Raw genomic sequence first — 17,703 nt, forward strand, 5'->3', positions numbered from 1 at the left:
TGGACCCACGCCTGGAACATAGCAGGCACCCATGAATGCATGAATAAACAAAAGAATGAATAAATGAATGTACTTACCAATGCTATATTGGAAGTATTGACTTACATATCTGTCTCAGTCATCTGACTATGAGTTCCTCAAGAATAGGAACTATGCCTTATTCACTCATCTAAACTAGGGACCAGGTAGTAAGTGCTCACTGAACTGCACTGTATCAAAGGGGTCCAGGCTCTGGCCATGGGGAAGTGGTGTCTCACCTGGCTTCCTGGACTTTGCTATCATCACCTCTGCATCTGTAGTTCTGAATGTAGCCTTCAGAGCAGTTGATCTGGCTGAAATCAGGGTTGCAGACACTCAAGAAGTGAGGACGCAGGCGCCCTATGGACACTTTGGCAATGTCTGTGAAAGACTGGCTGATGGCACAGCCAAAAAGAAAGCAGCCCACTTGCTTATAGAGTGCTGCCACGTAGGGGTTCTGAATCGTCGACCGCGACTTCTTCAGGTAATAGATCCGGTAGAATTCCCCCGTGATGATCTGAAAGGAATCCAATAGGGGAATTAGGTGGTATCAAGATTCATCATTAACATTGATGCTGTAAAGGATATTTAACAACATAAGAGAATATTCAATATTTGCAAAGGAGTGTCCTAATTTTCTAGTTATGAAATATACAGACACAAATATGTACAGAAGGAAAGATCAAAGCGCTAATAGAGTTGGGTGTTTTAAGCCCTACATGACCATGTAATACCTTTGTAACAACAAAAATATACAAATATATTTATAATATATTTATATGCATATATGTATGTGTGTGTGTATATCTATCTATCTATCTATCTATATATATATATATTTTTTTTTTTTTTAAGGGAGAGACAAGAACTTAACTATAGAAAAGAAATACTAAATGAAGAATCAAGGACAAGGTTAAGGGTAGCTATGATGTCACAGGGTCTGAGCAAATCTCGGGATTCTGGGATTTGGGGTTAAGGATCACAGACAATGACCTGACTCTAGTAAGGGCCTCAGCCTCATGCTGACATTGGCCATGGTGAGAGTTTCTGTATGAAGAGGTGGATATACCACGGTTAAGTCCTGGGGAATCCAGACTCTACCACCAGTCTGGTATCCTTCAGCAATAATCTATGCCCTCCAAGCTTCGGCCTCCCGCTCCATAAAAGGAGGCTGCTCACCTTTGCAGCTGTTGGTTCAAATAGGATAACATGAATGGGAAATGACCTAGACCATAGAGAATGATGCTTTTACTTTTTAGAAGCAGAGTGTGATGAATAGAATACCAGTCTAAAAACTAAGAAACTTGTAGTACGATGCCCTTCAGTGTTTGTGAATTTCCTCCAGTCAGCCTGTGTGGTCTTCTCTGATCCTGAAGACCCTTCTCAAATCCTTCTTGATTTTCACACTGTATCTATGATATGATGCGTAGAGATTTATCACTACTGAAAACAATCCACCAATTACAGATTACCTATTATATGCCAGACATTGCTTTTAATGTGTCATGAAATCCTGACACTCAAGATAGATATAGTGACATCATTTACATTAAGGATGGGGGACAGCTGATGTTCTATAAGGTAAATGCCTATGATGTGTACAACCACACACCCTGCTGCCTTTGTCTTAACTCCACAGCCCAGCCATGGGCACTTCCTGCTTGTAACCACAGCCCAGAGACAGTGATGGTCAACTCATCACTCACCACAAAAGTCCCTTCACACTTCCTCCCAGGGCAGGATGATGAGCTACACTTGCCCTTTCAGAGGGAAGAGGGCATGTGCACAACCACAAGGGAAGCAATAGTCTGGCATATCTGGACACTCCTTTGCAAAGGCTCCCAATATTCTTTTACAGTGGAGGAAAGCATCAAGGCATGAGGTCTGATCAAGATCCTCAAGGGCTCCAAAGTCTGGGGAAGGACGACCATGTAGGAAGGAAACACCAGCTGGGCCCAGGGACAAACAGGTGCAGCAGCGAGAACAGCTACTATCACTGCCAACATTGACACAGTGACTCTGTGTTTATAAATGCTTTATATATAAGAGCTACATTTCATTTTCCCAGATCATATTGAGTACAATTCTGTATTAGAGGAACATAGTCAAAGGCCACTTTAGCCAGCATCTTGGCATAGCCGTTTCCTGAGAGAGTAAAACTAGTATGTGACCCTGCATAGATGCTCAAAGACTATCAGTTGAAGGAACAAATGAATGAAAGGGAGCAGGACAGTAGTCCTCAAAGTTGCCTTATTACAAAATTGGAAGGATCCCCTCAACATTACCAAGAATGCTTTGATAACACGTTGCAGAGATTAAACTCCGAGAAGCATGGCAAGTCATTAATGAAAGGGACCATTATATTTAGAAGAAACTTAGGTCCAAATGAGCTCCCATCTAAAGATTAAACCCAGGTGCACTGACTCCCTGCCCAGCATTCTTTCCTACCATTCATGATCTAATTCCCCTTTTGAACCTGTTTATACATTTACCCTATGTAACCTCACAGGCAAACAAGTTCCAGATGTTTATTACCACAATCGTGTTCTCTTACTCTTTTTTATTCTTCCTTACTTATAAATCATAGGAGATTTTTTATGCAGCAGGAAGAGCACTGAACTAGGAGTCAAGTAGCCAAGGTTCAAGTCCCTACTTGTTTAGTGAAATTGGGATAAACTGGTTTCTGCATTTGTAAAATGAGGGTGCTAGACTGATTGATGACTTCATAACTGCAATGACATTTATTCTCAACTCTCCTGGGCTATGTTCACCATCCACCACTAGCCTGCCAACCAAGCACAGGTAATAAGCAATAGCAGAGGAAAGTTACTTGCTCAGAGATGACACCAGAAGCAGGGAGCAGAACCAAGGCCCCAGGCAAAATCCCTGACCTCAGATTGCTCCCTGGTTCTCTGAACCAGCCACTGCTACAGATTAAGGAACTGTTTCTAAGCAGGTGTGGCCTGAGGATCAGTCAACACAATTTCCTGTTTAATGCTGAGAAAGAACATGTGAGTTTCCACTACAAATTAGCATCTCTTGCATGAATTTGCTGATTAATCTCAGATGAGTCACCTTTGTGCTCCAGTCACTTTCAGGGAGACAGGGTTTGACTACAATTCAGGGATTCTTTTCAGCTCTAATGTCCCATCTCTAAAACTTCCATTTTTAGTGTCAGTCTTCAGATAGTAAATCGCAAAGTAAAATGTTTCCTTCACTCATGGGAAGACGAGCAGATGAAAAGAACATTTTGGAGTACCTCAAATTCTTAATAAAAATGTTAACAGCAGCCATCTCTTACATTTATTTGGTACTGTAGTTTCATTTAATCTTCTCTGTGAAGAAGATATTCCATTCTACGGATGGAGATACTAAGGCTCTGGGAGACAGTGACTTTTCTGAAGGATTTGAGGCCAGTAAGTGACAGAGTTAAGAGTAGAGCCCAGGTATTCTGACTTAAGCTCAAAGACCCACAGCAGGCTACATTGAGATAATTTTATTATTTCTATTTTGTTATTAAAACCAATTTCCACTGTAGGAGAGCAATTGCAGATTTTTAAGGAGAGGGTCAGGCTGAAGCCATTTAGCAGACACATGACTCCAGGACCACATGGCTTCTGGGGCAGTCTTGACAGATTTTAGAGTGAATGAGCAACAAATTATGTATTTTCTCTATCCCCTTGTATAGAAGGGTCGGGGAGTCGACAACACAGCCATAAATCATCATTATGAACCAGCCGGACTTGGCTTCTTGTAATCCTAACCCTTAAAAGTCTATTTAATGAAATTTGGGCTGTGAAAGGCAGCCTGAATACCTCACCTCCACAGACGAGGCGAAGGCTTAAATTGTTCTCCGACACGTTACACACCTAACTCTGGAGTCCCAGATTTACTGCTTTCGGACTTTATTCATTACTCACAATGTTTTTATTCCTGGGTAATAAAATAAGCTCTTCCCTCCCCCTCCCCCTACGAAGACTCAGTCCCCACTCCCAGACTCCTGCCCCCAGAGCCCTCATTTCTGCCTCAGTCAGCAAGGTTCTGATATGTAAATTTCACTGCGGAGAAAAATGCCTTCAATGTTGATCCCTTTCTGAAACAGCAAGCAACAGATTCTGGGGGTGATGGCAGGCTGCCAGGCAAGCAGAGAATTCTCCCCTACCTGCCTTTTAAAGCACTTGGCACAGAATCTGGAAACTAATAAAATGGGAAAGCATTGCAATTAAGCTACAAGGGGACAGAAAGGGATCAGTCCTTGCCTGAGAAGGGCTGCAGTTTGGAGAGTGGTTGGCTCCAACTGCAAGACAGTTCCTCTTCCTGTCTTCTCTGGTGAAAAAGACCTCAACTGCCCACATATTTACAAATATTTAACTGTTACGGAGAGGAAATATGAAGAAAAATTAGGATAGACTTTTGGGAAATGATAGCGCATGAGGTGGTGAAAGAAGCAACAACGTTGTAGCCAGAAAAACCTGTCTGAATCTTGTCCATTACCTTAGGCATGTGACTTTACCTCTCCGGGCTTAGGTGTCCTCATCTATAAAGTAAGGTTAATAATATCTACCCGGCAGGATTGCCAGGGAATTAGATAAGGTGATATGTCAATCACCTGGCACCTAGCAGGAGAGCCCTACAAAAGTTAACTTTTTTATTCCCTCCATTGGAGAAGACAACAAACAAACAAACAAATAAAAAACATGTTTTGTAGAGAATATCTCTTCCAAGAGCTCCTTGGACGATACCATACCTAACTGAAGAGTTTGGAACTACCACCCCTCCAGGGTAGGACCAGAAAATGTGTGTACAGATGACATTGCTTCTGATCATTTCATCTAGTATGTCTTTTTCAGCTGATCAAGACAGAAGCAAAGTCTAAACCCAGAGCAGAAGGGACAACCCTACTCTACTGTTTTGTGTTATTTTTAACATTCCACTGTATTTATAAACTATCGCAAGAAAAGTAATATCTTTGCACAGCAGCCTAACAATCTCTCTTTCAGAGACTGAGAACTCATCTTCCACTGCTGAGTCTGAAGGAGAAACTTTCCTATACTCTGATCTGCTTTAATAATATTTGCTTAGTACTTTACAGCTTACAAAGTACTTTCACATCCACTAGACTGTTTGCTTCTCACAACACCATATGAATTACTAAATTATTACCAACACTTATATAAATGAGTATGATGAAGGCCAGAGAGGGCAGTGAATCACTCTTGATAAAAATGAGACAGCAGGAAGACCATCACTGAAGGTGGAACTTCTTCATTCTAATTCCTGTGCTGATCCCAATGACATCGAGTTGGCCTTCTCTTAGAAGTCCTACTAGGTGGTAACATGTATGTCTCCAGAGAGACAGATGTTCACAGAACGCCCACTAAGCGCCTGCCATCTTGAAAGGCACCTGCACCTCTAAGTTCCTGGTAGCCACAGAGGGTCAAGTTGTTCTTTTACATCTCGGTTACATGAATTGATGAACTTCTTTCGCCCAGAAAAGATTAATTCAACAAACCATTGATGATGGAGAATCATGAAGGGAGAATAACATCTCTCACTTTAGTTCTCAGTCCCAAAGGAAAGGAAAAATATAATGTATCTGGGTCCTGTTTCTAAGGATGGAGACAGATGTATGGCTGTATTTTCTCTGGAGCTGATTGCTCCATCTACGGCAATAAAGTGAGGCATCTTAAGTAACTAGAAATAGTTGATTAGAAATTTATTCTCTGATTCTTCTGTCACTTGGTTACCATCTTCAGCCTTTTTCAGGAGATCAGTGCCTCACCATCTGGGAAAGGTAATGAAGACAGAGATCTGTCCAAAGATACCAGTGTAATTTCTGGGTTTTATGGGTAAGTCACAACTCCAATATCTAGAATAAAGACAGCAAAGAGGCCAGAGAGGGGCTACAGAAGCTATTTATGGTTGAAATTAGCAGTGGCTGCCCTGTGCCTGTAAGTCTCATGAAGAAGAGAGTCTGAAGCATAAAGCATCATTATTTTCCCAAAAGTCAGGGACTCAAGAGTCATGGGCCTCCTGACTGCCCAACTCTGCCAGTCCAGGCAAGAATCTCCTGGCTGTTCTTTCTGCAGCATTGCCTACTGAAACCTCTTACTCTTTTTTTTACCTTGAATGTTCTAGGCTTCCTTAATATCACACCAGCATGCTTTTGTTACTACTTCTAAATAAATGTGGGTCTTCCCTAGGACTTTGTTCCTGGCATTCTGCTGTGATCTCAGCTGCTTCAATAGCTTCAATTATTAGCTCTGTGAAGATGACCTTCAAAAGGCCATCTCTCTCTCTCTCTCTAGTTTCAGCCTACCCTTTTCCCCTAATTGGCCCAATTCCAGTCTTCTGCTAACTCTTCCCAACTAGAGATGTTATTAGCATTTCAAATTAACCAAGTCTAAAGTCACACCCATTCCCACTCCTGTCCCAAACTTCACTTCTCTTCCCTCTATTTCTGCTCAAGGTGCCACCAAGCATATGACTGACAAAGATGTGCAATCTTAGACTCCTTCCTCTCTCTCATCCCTTTGTCCATCTGGCTTTTGCAAGGTCTCTTGCATCTGTCTTTTTCTCTCTATTCCCCTTGCATGGCCACCACTGTGGTTCAGGCCTCATCCTTACCTTGATTAGAAAATTGACCAAGCTCACTTAAAATACTCTCATCAACCTCTAGCCAATTAGCCAGAGTAAAAATTCCTCAACATTCAAGGATCTTCACAATCTTGCCACAATCTTCTTTTTCTACTGTAACCTTATCTACTCCCTTATATTCCATTCATTCAGCCAAACAGGTCTGCTCTACATTCCCTGAAAACACTTCATTGTTTTGAAGTCTCTAACATTGCTGAAGCAACGCCTTCTGCCCAGGTCAGGTTCTCTGACGAAAATCCCACTTATGCCTTAAAGTAGAGCTCAAGTGCCAACCAGTGTCCTGGGATAGAGTTTGGCTCTTTGACTTAAGTCTTGTACAACTGAGCTCTCTCTAAGTCTCAGTTTCCTCATCTCTAAAAATGAAGATGATGACAGTATCAAAAGCAGGGTTGTGGTGAAAATTATATGGGACGAGTGCTCGGTGAATGATGATGATGACGATGAAGTCTTGGCATAAGCCTTAGCCTTAAGTGCTCTTCATCTGAACTTCCATAGCACTTTATTTAGACCTCAGACAATCTGCAGCATTTGACACGTTTTGTCCTTGAAGCTCTCCCCTCCCTAGCAGCCACCACCATGCACTGCCCCAACTCTCCTCTTCTTATTTTCGGACTAATTCTTTCCTTTCCTTGAGGGTCTAATCCTATAGTCAGTCTTATACTTGCCTTGAATTCCCTTTAAACCGTAAGATCCAAAGGCAAGATTTGTATTTTACACATCAGCTTATAGGCCAAGGTGCCTATCACAAAGCCTGCTTGTTTTAAGGGAGGTATCACCCGGTACCTACCTACACACAACAGGTGATCACCATCTCTACAAACCACTGATGCACACTGTCAATCTTAAGCAGTCATCTGCCCAGTGTTCTAGATGTTTTATCTTCCTCCATACATTTAGCTCTCCAAGCCCAGTAACTAAAAGCTTTTATAGCTAACTAAATAAAGAGCACTCTACTTAGCACTGACCAGAGTGGGCCGTCATTAGCATCTGTTAAAGCACTTAGGCTTGAAAGCCAAACAGACTTAGGTTTTAATTCGTGTTCCCCCATTCACTAAGCAGAGTAACCTCGGGCTAGTCACTTCACCCTTATAAGCCTCAGTGTCCTCCCTCATTTGTCAAATGCGGTAAATAATAGCAACCTCACACAGCTGTTGAAGAGGATTTAAGATAAGACATGAGTTTCCGGTCCATTAAATAGCTCATAAATGTTATCTGATTCTCCACCCCATCCCCAACACACACTGCCCCTCACAGAAAGTATTTCTCGGCCTCCTAAGCATTATCACTTCAAATGGAGAATATCATCACCTTCGTATTAGTTTTTCAAATAGTCATGAATCCCTAAGAGCTGTACCTAACTAAGGAAGAATTGCTGCTGTTCTCACTTCTTGCAGGACATGAGAGTGAGTGCGGGTGGTGGAGAAAGGGAACAAATGAAAATTTAGTGCAATCTCCATGCCTGGGTTCGTTAAATCACAAATAGATGCCCCCTCCCACTGTTCCCCCAGGGATAAGAAGGTCTCAGAAGAACTCCGTAGCCATCTGATCAGGGGACAACACAGTTGAAGGATTAATGTGGCCTCTCTCTGTTGGTGGTCTTGGTAATTGCACAGATGTAGAGGATTGTAAACTGGGGGACTGGGTCTCCCACTAACGCACCACTGGGCCAGCACAACTGCACATTTTTCAGAGTTGAAAATTCGACTAGCCTTTAATGAGGAGGCAATGTTGGGGAACCTTGTTTTCTTGGCAGGGCTCTTGCAGATAAAGGGAGATGGAGGGGTGGGGAGGAACTAATGAAGTCCAGATGTGGGCAAACTGAAGCCTGATACTGAATAAACAAGTCTTGCAGGTACTAAGCTCTTCTTCTTGTCTCTCCAGCAAGAAATTTGCATGTGGTACAGAGTGTGTTCCCGTGTGCCTCCTGGAGCATAGTTGAGATTTTAAGGAAGAAAACAGGACATTTTTCCCTGCTCCGTAAATCCTCTGATATCTTTTGACCTAATGCTTTTGACTTTCTGCCCCCCGTTTATGACTTCTTCAGTGATTTTTCACAAGCATATATTGAGCACCAAGGTCTACGTCTTACACTAGCAATACCAAATGAAATCAGATCTGTTGCTCCCCCATGCAGCTAACAGGATAGCCAAGAAATAGACAAGTAAACAGACATGAGAATCAGCACAGTGACTGCAGCCACAGAGGTAAGCCCAGGGTTCTCTGTGACGTTTGGAAGGTAGGAGAGGAGACAGCTAAGGAATGCTTCCTGGAGAAATGTCTGCCTGGTGTTTATTAAGTACCTACCATGTGCCCAGAGGAAAAGACCTGGCCCCTGTCTTCCAGCAACCTATTATGTAGCCCTTTTTTTTTTTTTTTGATATGGAGTCTCGTCCTGTTGCCCAAGCGAGATCTCGGCTCACTGCAACATCCACCTCCTGGATTCAAGTGATTCTCCTGCCTCAGCCTCCCAAGCAGCTGGAACTACAGGCACGTGCCATGAAGCCCAGCTAATTTTGAAACTTTTAGTAGAGACCGAGTTTCACCATGTTGACCAGACTGGTCTCAGACTCCTGACTTCAAGTGATCCACCTACCTTGGTCTCCCAGAGTGCTGGGATTACAGGCATGAGCCACTGCACTCGGCCTATGACAGTATGTATTAAATGTGTTATTCGCTGTTCGAGATGGGGTAGCTGCTGAATTTCATGACCAGAGATAACATGCAGCTGGTTGGGCTGAGGTTCACCACTGTGTCCCCAGCACCTGACACATCATAGGCACTTGATAAGTACTTGTGGAAGGAGGGTAGGCTGCAGAAGACAGCAGCAGGAATCAGAGGACTCCTGGTCTGGCCATGCCACTACTTAGTTATGAGAGACTCACTTAATATCCTTGAGCCCCGGTTGACTTAGCTGTACGAATCAACCTCCCAGGATTACTACCAGGCGCAAAGAAGAGCGTGCACATAAAAGCCATGCTGTAAACTGTACAACACTACAGAAATATGAAGGATGATTCTCACTTATCACACACATAATATCACATGATTTGACAACCAAAACAAGCCTATAGCATTGGTGAACTATTGTGACCAATTTATAGAGAAGCAAAGTATAGCTCCAAGGGGTTCAATGGCTCTCCTGAGGTTGAAGGACAAGTCACAGAATGAGTAAGCACGGAAGTTGGGACATGAACCTAAGTCAGATGATGCCTAAGTTTGACTTTTTCTCTAGTTAGGAATATTATTACAGAAGTCAGATTCAAGTGGGGTAGCATTTTTATGGCTAGGGAGAGAGGGGATTCATCTATGACTCAACCATACATCAATTATCAGATATTAAGACTCTGTATAAACCCCTTTTAGGGTCTGAGTGAGGCAAGCACTGAGCCCATGTATATTTAAAATGAATACTTAGCATTTCTTCCCATTTAAAATTTTTGCCCATGATACTCTTTGTAATACAGTGCAAGACAAAACTGAGAGATAGGAGATGATATTTTACTGTTTGCTCCTAGTCTTACTGCTGCTAGAGTCATTAAGCCTTTGCAAGGCAGGGATAGGAACCATTGCTTTGTGGATTTGGAAGGAATTCCTATTATGCTATAATTCCAGAATCTGAGATACATCTGAAAAAGAGGTCAACATAACTAGGTTTTTCCATATCTCCTGCCATTGAAAGGTGTCTGCTTTCTCCATAACGCCTGATGATTTGCATCTCTAAACCACACTGGTCTCCTCCACTGCCATTCCATTCCTTTGTTGTGGAGACCATCCAAATGGGAGCAGGGGCATCCGAATCAGTCAAGTCCTCTCTTGCTGTTTTAAACAAACCTGACATTCAGCAGAAGGCTCAGGACAGCAAGCAGCAGGATGATGGTTCAATTTCCAGCTCTGGGCCCCTCCAGCCTCCACGACTGTCACTCCTGCCCTCTAATCAGAACTGGGTTCTGGATGGGGCCAGCTGGGAAAGTGGGAACTGTGTCATCAGCATCGTTGTTGTTGTTAAATTTAAACTCTAGAGCTTTTCCAGAACTGAGAATACAAAAGTGAATTATTCCCTCCGCCTCTGAGGTCTTTGCTTTTACCTTTTTCTGTGAGTACCCTTGATAGTTATGACAGGTAAGCAGGCTAGTAGGCTTCATTAGGACCCCCCAACTCACATGTGCCTCCAGCTAAAGTGCCACAGCCATTGGACCAAGAGGTAAGAAAGTCCTATTGCAAAGAGGAGTGAGAGTCAAGAGACCTGGGTTCTAATTAAATCACTATAAGAAAAGAGTGGGGGATGTGTAGCTAAGGCTGGGGTTCCTTTCCTTACTTTTTTTTTTTTTTTTTTTGAGATGGAGTCTCGCTCTGTCGCCCAGGCTGGAGTGCAGTGGCCGGATCTCAGCTCACTGCAAGCTCCGCCTCCCGGGTTCATGCCATTCTCCTGCCTCAGCCTCCCAAGTAGCTGGGGCTACAGGCACCCACCACCACGCCAGGCTAGTTTTTTGTATTTTTTTAGTAGAGACGGGGTTTCACCGTGTTAGCCAGGATGGTCTCTATCTGACCTTGTGATCCACCCCTCTCGGCCTCCCAAAGTGCTGGGATTACAGGCTTGAGCCACCACGCCCGGCCTCCTTACTATATTTTTGCCAGATATAATGTTTGGCTGTCACTTCACCATTTTTTGACTCTGTTTACTCATTTAGAATAAAAATAGTTAACATTTACTGGGCATACCGTATGTGCCAAGCACTGAATTACTTTATATACATTAGCTCATTTAATTATCAAAACCTTAGTAAGTAGCCATAGTATCTCCACGTAACAGATGTATTTCCGAGGCAGGGCGCCATAAAGGTAATTTGCCACATGGTCCACAGCAGAGGGGTTCAGGTCTGAACCAGGGCATGTGCCTTTAACCCTGTGCTAAACTGAAAACCACAAGAATACCTAGCTCTTGGGGTTTCTTCAAGGGTGAAATGCAACCACATTGTTCAAGTGTATCTCCCATATACAGTTGCACTGGACAAGAGATAACAATTATTGTAGTAATTTCTTGGCTTATGTTTCTCTGGAACTATAGGAAAGCACTATCTAATCCATTTTGCTGCCATTGTATGGGTTGGGGAAGCAATGCTGTTGCTCATTGTATAGCGAGGCCACAGCACATGACTGTTTCAAGAAAACCTGGGAGGTCAGGAAACATTGTAATTAAAATATCAACATGACACAAGGAAAGGGCAAGCCACAGTGAAGCTCTCAAAAACACATTTTTTCTAAGAAAAGGTGACATCCCTTAAGGAGAAAGAGACAGGCCTTGGCAAGCAGCAAGCGAAGAGCTGCTGACCTGAAGCTCTGCTTGGGGGAAGAAAGATGGGAGGAGACACATGAACTCTAAAGAAGCTACTTTAGCATTTTCCATTGCCCATCCTGGGGCCGGGTGAGAAAACCAGAACCATTTCCAACTAAAAGACTCTGAACGTTCCAGTGAGCCCACTGCTGCAAAGTGCAATTCCAGGTCTTATGGCATTCATTTGATTCTCACAGCGATCCCTTTGAGGGAATCCAAACAGCAATCTCGTTTTACAGATGAGGAAATTGAGGGTTAAAGAAATCAAAGATCCACCTAATTCACATAGCTAGGAAAGGCTCTGAGGAGTGTCTCTTTCCACTGCCCTGTGCCTGGGAGCAGCCCACTAGGCAAGCTGGGAATAATGCCACAGAGAGTGACGAGCATGTGACATTCCTGTCCCTGTGCTTTTTCTTATCTCACCACACTCTTGGGTATAGTGGGCTCCTTTGAAGTGTTCAATTAACTGATCCTCTAACTTTCAAAAACACCTGTTCAAACCTCAGTACATGATACTGTGCAATTATTTGCCTTCCCTGACAAACACCTTTTTCAGGGAAAGCCATTCTTCCTAGAAACTGAAACCCACAACTGTCAATTTGGAGCACATGGGAAAACTAGACCTTTCATTTTTCAGTTTTTGAACACAAAGATCCTTAGTCCACCTTTAAGAAACTACTACAGTTGCCAAACGAACTGTTTTTCTTTTAAAGGCTGGAAAGAATTCTACTAGCCTCCCTTCCCCCTCCCCAAATTCAAGCTGTTGATTGTGTGCCTGGTTTACGATGTTATTAAAAAACAAAGAGGGGTCTCAAAGTTTACAGCCAACCTCCAGAGTAGGCAAGTCAAAAGAAAACTACATGAAATGTGGTACCCGTAACATCAGCAGCTTACATTTGATCCAGAGTAGGCAAGATAAGCTAACTGCCTATCCCCTTGAGCAGTTCATTTGGACAGGTTAGCCTTCCTGAACTGTAAGTCTCTTTGAAATCAGCCGGGCACAGGATGAACCCAAATTTTCTGTAGCTGTAGACTTTGAGTATGTCACTTAACTCTCACATCTGTATAATGGGGGTGATAGCACTTATTTTACATTTACTGTTCTTAGGATTAACTACCTTGCTTCTTGGCTAAATACAGGCCAGAGAAAGTTGGCTTCTACTTGGTATAAATCTCTGTTGGCTCAGACATTCTGTAATATGACAACACAGGGAGAAGTCAGACAGGATCCACCACAGCAGAGTCTGGACACTTACCGCGAGGATGGCAATGACGATCCCCACGGCGCAGAGCACAGCATCATTTATTGTCTCACCAGTTTTCAGTGGGTACTTGATGCTCTCATCATTGCAGTAAAACCCTCGGTGGTAAGGCTTGATGGTGCTTGTCTCGATGATAAGGAAGGGGAGGCCCGCTGGTCCAGGTGGAACCACAGCATATACCAGGAGAGAAAAAAAAAGGAAGGGGAAAACATCAGTGCCAAAGAGGAACCTCAAGCAAAGACCATCCCAAATATCACTGAGAGTGCTAATCTTTCCTTCCATTTGTAGAGATCTACAGCCTAGAGAGAGCTTTTGCTATGCACATCGCCGTTCCTCCTTTCCACAACCCCTATGAGGAGAGAGGCATTATCCTCTTCTCTTCCCCAGGCGCTTGGAGGTAGGCAGTGAAAGAGCCAAAGCAGGGCTTTTCCCACAGTTCTACGATACCCTGCTAAAATTAAAGCCCAAATCGTAACATTTACTAATATAGCCCCAAATCTAATGATTTATGCCTCCAAGGGCATTCATTTCTTAGCTCTTAACCACTTCCCCTTTGAGAAGTTCACTAAGACTGTGCTGCATGGGCTAGTGAAGGCCTTGGAGTCAAAAAATCTGGATGTGAACCCCAGATCCACCACTTCTTAAGTGATTTGACCTCTAGTTCCCACTCCATTTCCCTGAGTCCCAGTTTTTTCCCACAGTAAAATGACTTGTGGTGATGACTAAAGGAGATCAATGCACACACAACCTCTAGCACAGTGCCTGGCACAAAGTAGCTGCTTCATGAATGCCATTTTCCCAGGCTTTTCTTTCACTGTTCAAAGAACTACCAATAAGAGCGAGCAGAGCTGAGCTTGGCCCTGCTGCCTGCAGACCTGGATAGAGGGCCCAGGGCACCCAGGAACACCAAGTGGCTCTTGCAGCTGCTGCTGGTTATCAGTGACCAGTTCAGACTATTCTCTCAAAGGTCATGACAAATGGATTCCATCACCTGCCAAGAAAAGTCCCTCAAAACCCTGACTCAAAAAGCAAAGGCCCATGATAACTCTCGTTTGGATGCTACAAGAGCCTCCTAATCAGGCTCATGGCCCCCATTCCCTTCTACAGATAGCCACCAGTTTGCTTCCTGAAGGGCTTGGACCATGAGCATGTCAAAGCCTTGCTAAAGCCTCTTCAACGGCGCCCTACGACACAGGGTGAAATAAAGCTTCTAAGTATGACTTTAGGAGTTCCCATGACCTGGACATCTCTCCAGCTTCATGCTCTGCTGCTCCTCTTCAGTAAGCCTCCAAGAAACCAGTACACAGAGACTGAGGATTCATGCTATTTTCTTGGACCAAAATACCTCTTCCTCCCAAACTACCTAACTGCAATACCAAGCTCCAATGACACTTCGCAAAGTAAAATGACTAGCTCTTTTACAAATCTTGGAACTAGGGAAGACTACCAGAAACACGGTGGCCTTTCAGCCGGAACTGCCATCTTCCAGTAATTCACCAAAATGACGAACACAAAGGGAAAGAGGAGAGGCACCCAACAGATGTTCTCTAGGCCTTTTAGAAAATATGGAGTTGTTTCTTTGGCCATGTATATGAAAATCTGTGATAAAGGCAATGTTGTAGACATCTAAGGGAATGGGTACTGTTCTAAAAAGAATGCCCCACAAGTGTTACCATGGCTAAACTAGAAGAGTCTGCAGCATTCCCTAGCATGCCGTTGGCATTGTTGTAAACAAACAAGTTAAGGGCAAGATTATTGCCAAGAGAATTAATGTGCCTACTGAGCACATTAAGCACTCCAAGCATTTCCTAAAAAACATGAAGGAAAATGATCAGAAAAAGAAAGAAGCCAAAGAGTTCAACTGAAGCGCCAGCCTGCTCTACCGAGAGAAGCACACTTTGTGAGAACCAATGGGAAGGAGCCTGCTGCTGGAACATATTCCCTATGAATTCATGGCATAGTAGGTGTTAAAAAAATAAAATAAATAAAAGACTTCTGGACTGTAAAAAACAAAACAAAACAGTGGCGAATACAGTCACTATTGAATGCACACTCACAATGTGTTGGGTTCTTTATATCCATTTTTGCATTGAAGTATTATTTAAGCACTATCATCCACCTTCAAGTGGAGGGAACAGAGACTCAGAGAGAATACTGAGCTCATTCAGGATCTCTTAGTCCACCTCCAAATGCTGAAATCCCTAATTTAACTTTGCAAATTGATTTCATCCAAATGTGAATTTCATTAGCTGAAAAATCCCAACATAAACAGTTGTTTAAAAGATAAAATCCCATTTTTCATGTTTTTCAAAAAGAATTAAATTCATGTCATGTTGGTTAATGTCCCAGACCACCTCTAAAAAAAAAAGTACCATGAACTCCACAATTTTTCAATTACTTTGGTTCAGACCGGCAGTGATAAAAATGCTCACTTTCTAAAAAGTGTATTTATGTATCACTGTGCATACACACATGGATTTATTTGGTTTTATTCTTTGGATTTATTTGAATTCTATGGCTATTTATTTTGTGACCCCTAACTGCTTCCTGCTAGAACAACAATTTACTTTATCAAATTCATACTGGTGCTTTGAAAAGAAAGAACAGCAACACACCACAGTATTGTGCCTGACCTTCTCAAAGTAAACACAGAGGGGCCCTGACAGGCAATAGCCATTAGGTTTTAAAACTTTGTCTCTGCAATGGAGGAGAGGGGGCAGGGAAAGGCAGTGGATAAATGTTCTGGCTTAGAAATGATCTTTAGGGTTTAGGGGCCGGGGAGAGATACCATATGGTGCTGAACCATCTTCGTGCCACTGCCTAAACATTTTGAAATGCAACTAAGTTGGCTATGAAAAGTAGCTGAGAAGCCAGCAGTATGATATTATTAATAGTCTGCTTTTAAAGTTCCACATATTGAGATTTAAAAGTTGAGCTGCAGTCGCTCTGGTGCCTAGGAGCCAAAGTGTTGCTAATAAACTCAGGAAGGGAACAGACCCCAAGTTCCCTACATTTGCACTCTACTCTTAGGCCTCCAGCTTCTATATTTAATAGTGTTCACATGATAGGCCTGTAAAGCATATGTTTCTATGGACAATAAAACACATATAAAAGAGTTTTGGAGTTAGACAGAACTGGGTTAATGATCTCGACTCTGCTCCCTACTACTTAAGTTATTTCACGTCTCCAAAACGCCCTTTCTCATCTGTTTAATGGGAAGAATGAAATCTAACTTTAGCATGGTTGGGATTATATAAAAATTAAAGCATCCATTCATTCATTCATTCAACAAATATTTATTGAGTCTTAACTACATATATTAAGTTACAAGGAATACAAAGATGACCCAGACCCTGCCCTCAAGAAGCTTACAATCCAGTAGGGGAAGACACATATCATCAAAATCAGTTGAGAAGAAAGTCAAGGCAATAGCACTGAGTAATGTCAGCATAGAGTCCGGGGCACACTGAGGACACTCAATGAATGTTAAAAAGAGAAGGGAAGAAAGCCTCACAGAGAAGGCAGGGGAAGAAAGCCTCACAGAGAAGGCAAGGGAAGAAAATCTGGTCAGTCCTTTGCCCACTTTTAAACTGAGAACAGTCCAAATACTTTTTCCTCTTTCTTTGCCTATGGCTTGGGGAGGGTTTCCAGTTCTGATTATGTGGATGAAGACCACAAACAGACAAGAAGTTGGAGCTGAATATGTTCTGTTTATTTTCTTGAAAGGCATGGAAATGGCATTTACAAAACCCAATGGTTTTTGTTTTGTTTTTTGTCTCCCCTATAAACTTGTGGTATTATTGAGGGTGATGCCAGTCAAATCTTGATTTTGATCCAGGAAGAGAGAGTAACCACAGATTTCCTTCAGTTGATGGGAAAAGCATAAACATCCCCCCAACTAGGCAACTAGTCCTTAAGAGATATAACACTGTGCCTTGCCCTTCCAGGACACAGAGAAGAGGCTGTTCTTCTCCAACGATCTTTATTTCCAATACCGTCACCATCTTTATTACCAATCACTATAGTCCCTTATCACTTCACTTCGAGAAATTTCCCAGTGCTAGACGCTGGAATTCTGGAAGTGAATACATCATAGTACCTGCCCTGGAGGAGTTCACAGTGTTGTAAGACAGTCAAAAAAGCAAGAAAACTGAATTATTTCTAGTGTGATGACTGACATATGCATAGAGTACAAAGGACACAAAGACCATTTTACTAGAGTCTTTCAAGGTGTCCAACAGAGGGTGGGAGACTTCAGTTAACTCTTATATAGTAGGAGGGGTTTCTAGAGTCCACAGGCTAAGTACAATCACACACACACACACACAAAAATCAGTGCAGTTTAGGGATTTCAATACTGCCAGTTACAAAACTGATGGTATTAAACAAATACAATTTTAAAGTTTGCTATAGAGCTAGAAGAGATGAAGGGAA

At 42.7% G+C, this 17,703-nt stretch overlaps 1 protein-coding gene and 1 pseudogene across 2 annotated transcripts in view; one reads left to right on the forward strand and one right to left on the reverse strand.

The window, feature by feature from the left end:
- PLPP3 (phospholipid phosphatase 3) overlaps positions 1 to 17,703 on the reverse strand; it is a 148,537-nt gene that overhangs the window by 29,717 nt on the left and 101,117 nt on the right. For both annotated transcript variants that reach the window (XM_025380806.1, XM_025380800.1), the window contains 2 exons: positions 13,264 to 13,421; positions 258 to 535 (listed from right to left, as the gene is read on the reverse strand). In XM_025380806.1, the coding sequence (XP_025236591.1) occupies positions 258 to 535; positions 13,264 to 13,421 (436 nt within the window). The remainder of the gene's footprint in view (positions 1 to 257; positions 536 to 13,263; positions 13,422 to 17,703) is intronic.
- Positions 14,771 to 15,230, forward strand: LOC112621402 (annotated as a pseudogene).

This window comes from Theropithecus gelada, chromosome 1 (assembly GCF_003255815.1).
Source record: "Theropithecus gelada isolate Dixy chromosome 1, Tgel_1.0, whole genome shotgun sequence".
Classification (NCBI taxonomy): domain Eukaryota; kingdom Metazoa; phylum Chordata; class Mammalia; order Primates; family Cercopithecidae; genus Theropithecus; species Theropithecus gelada.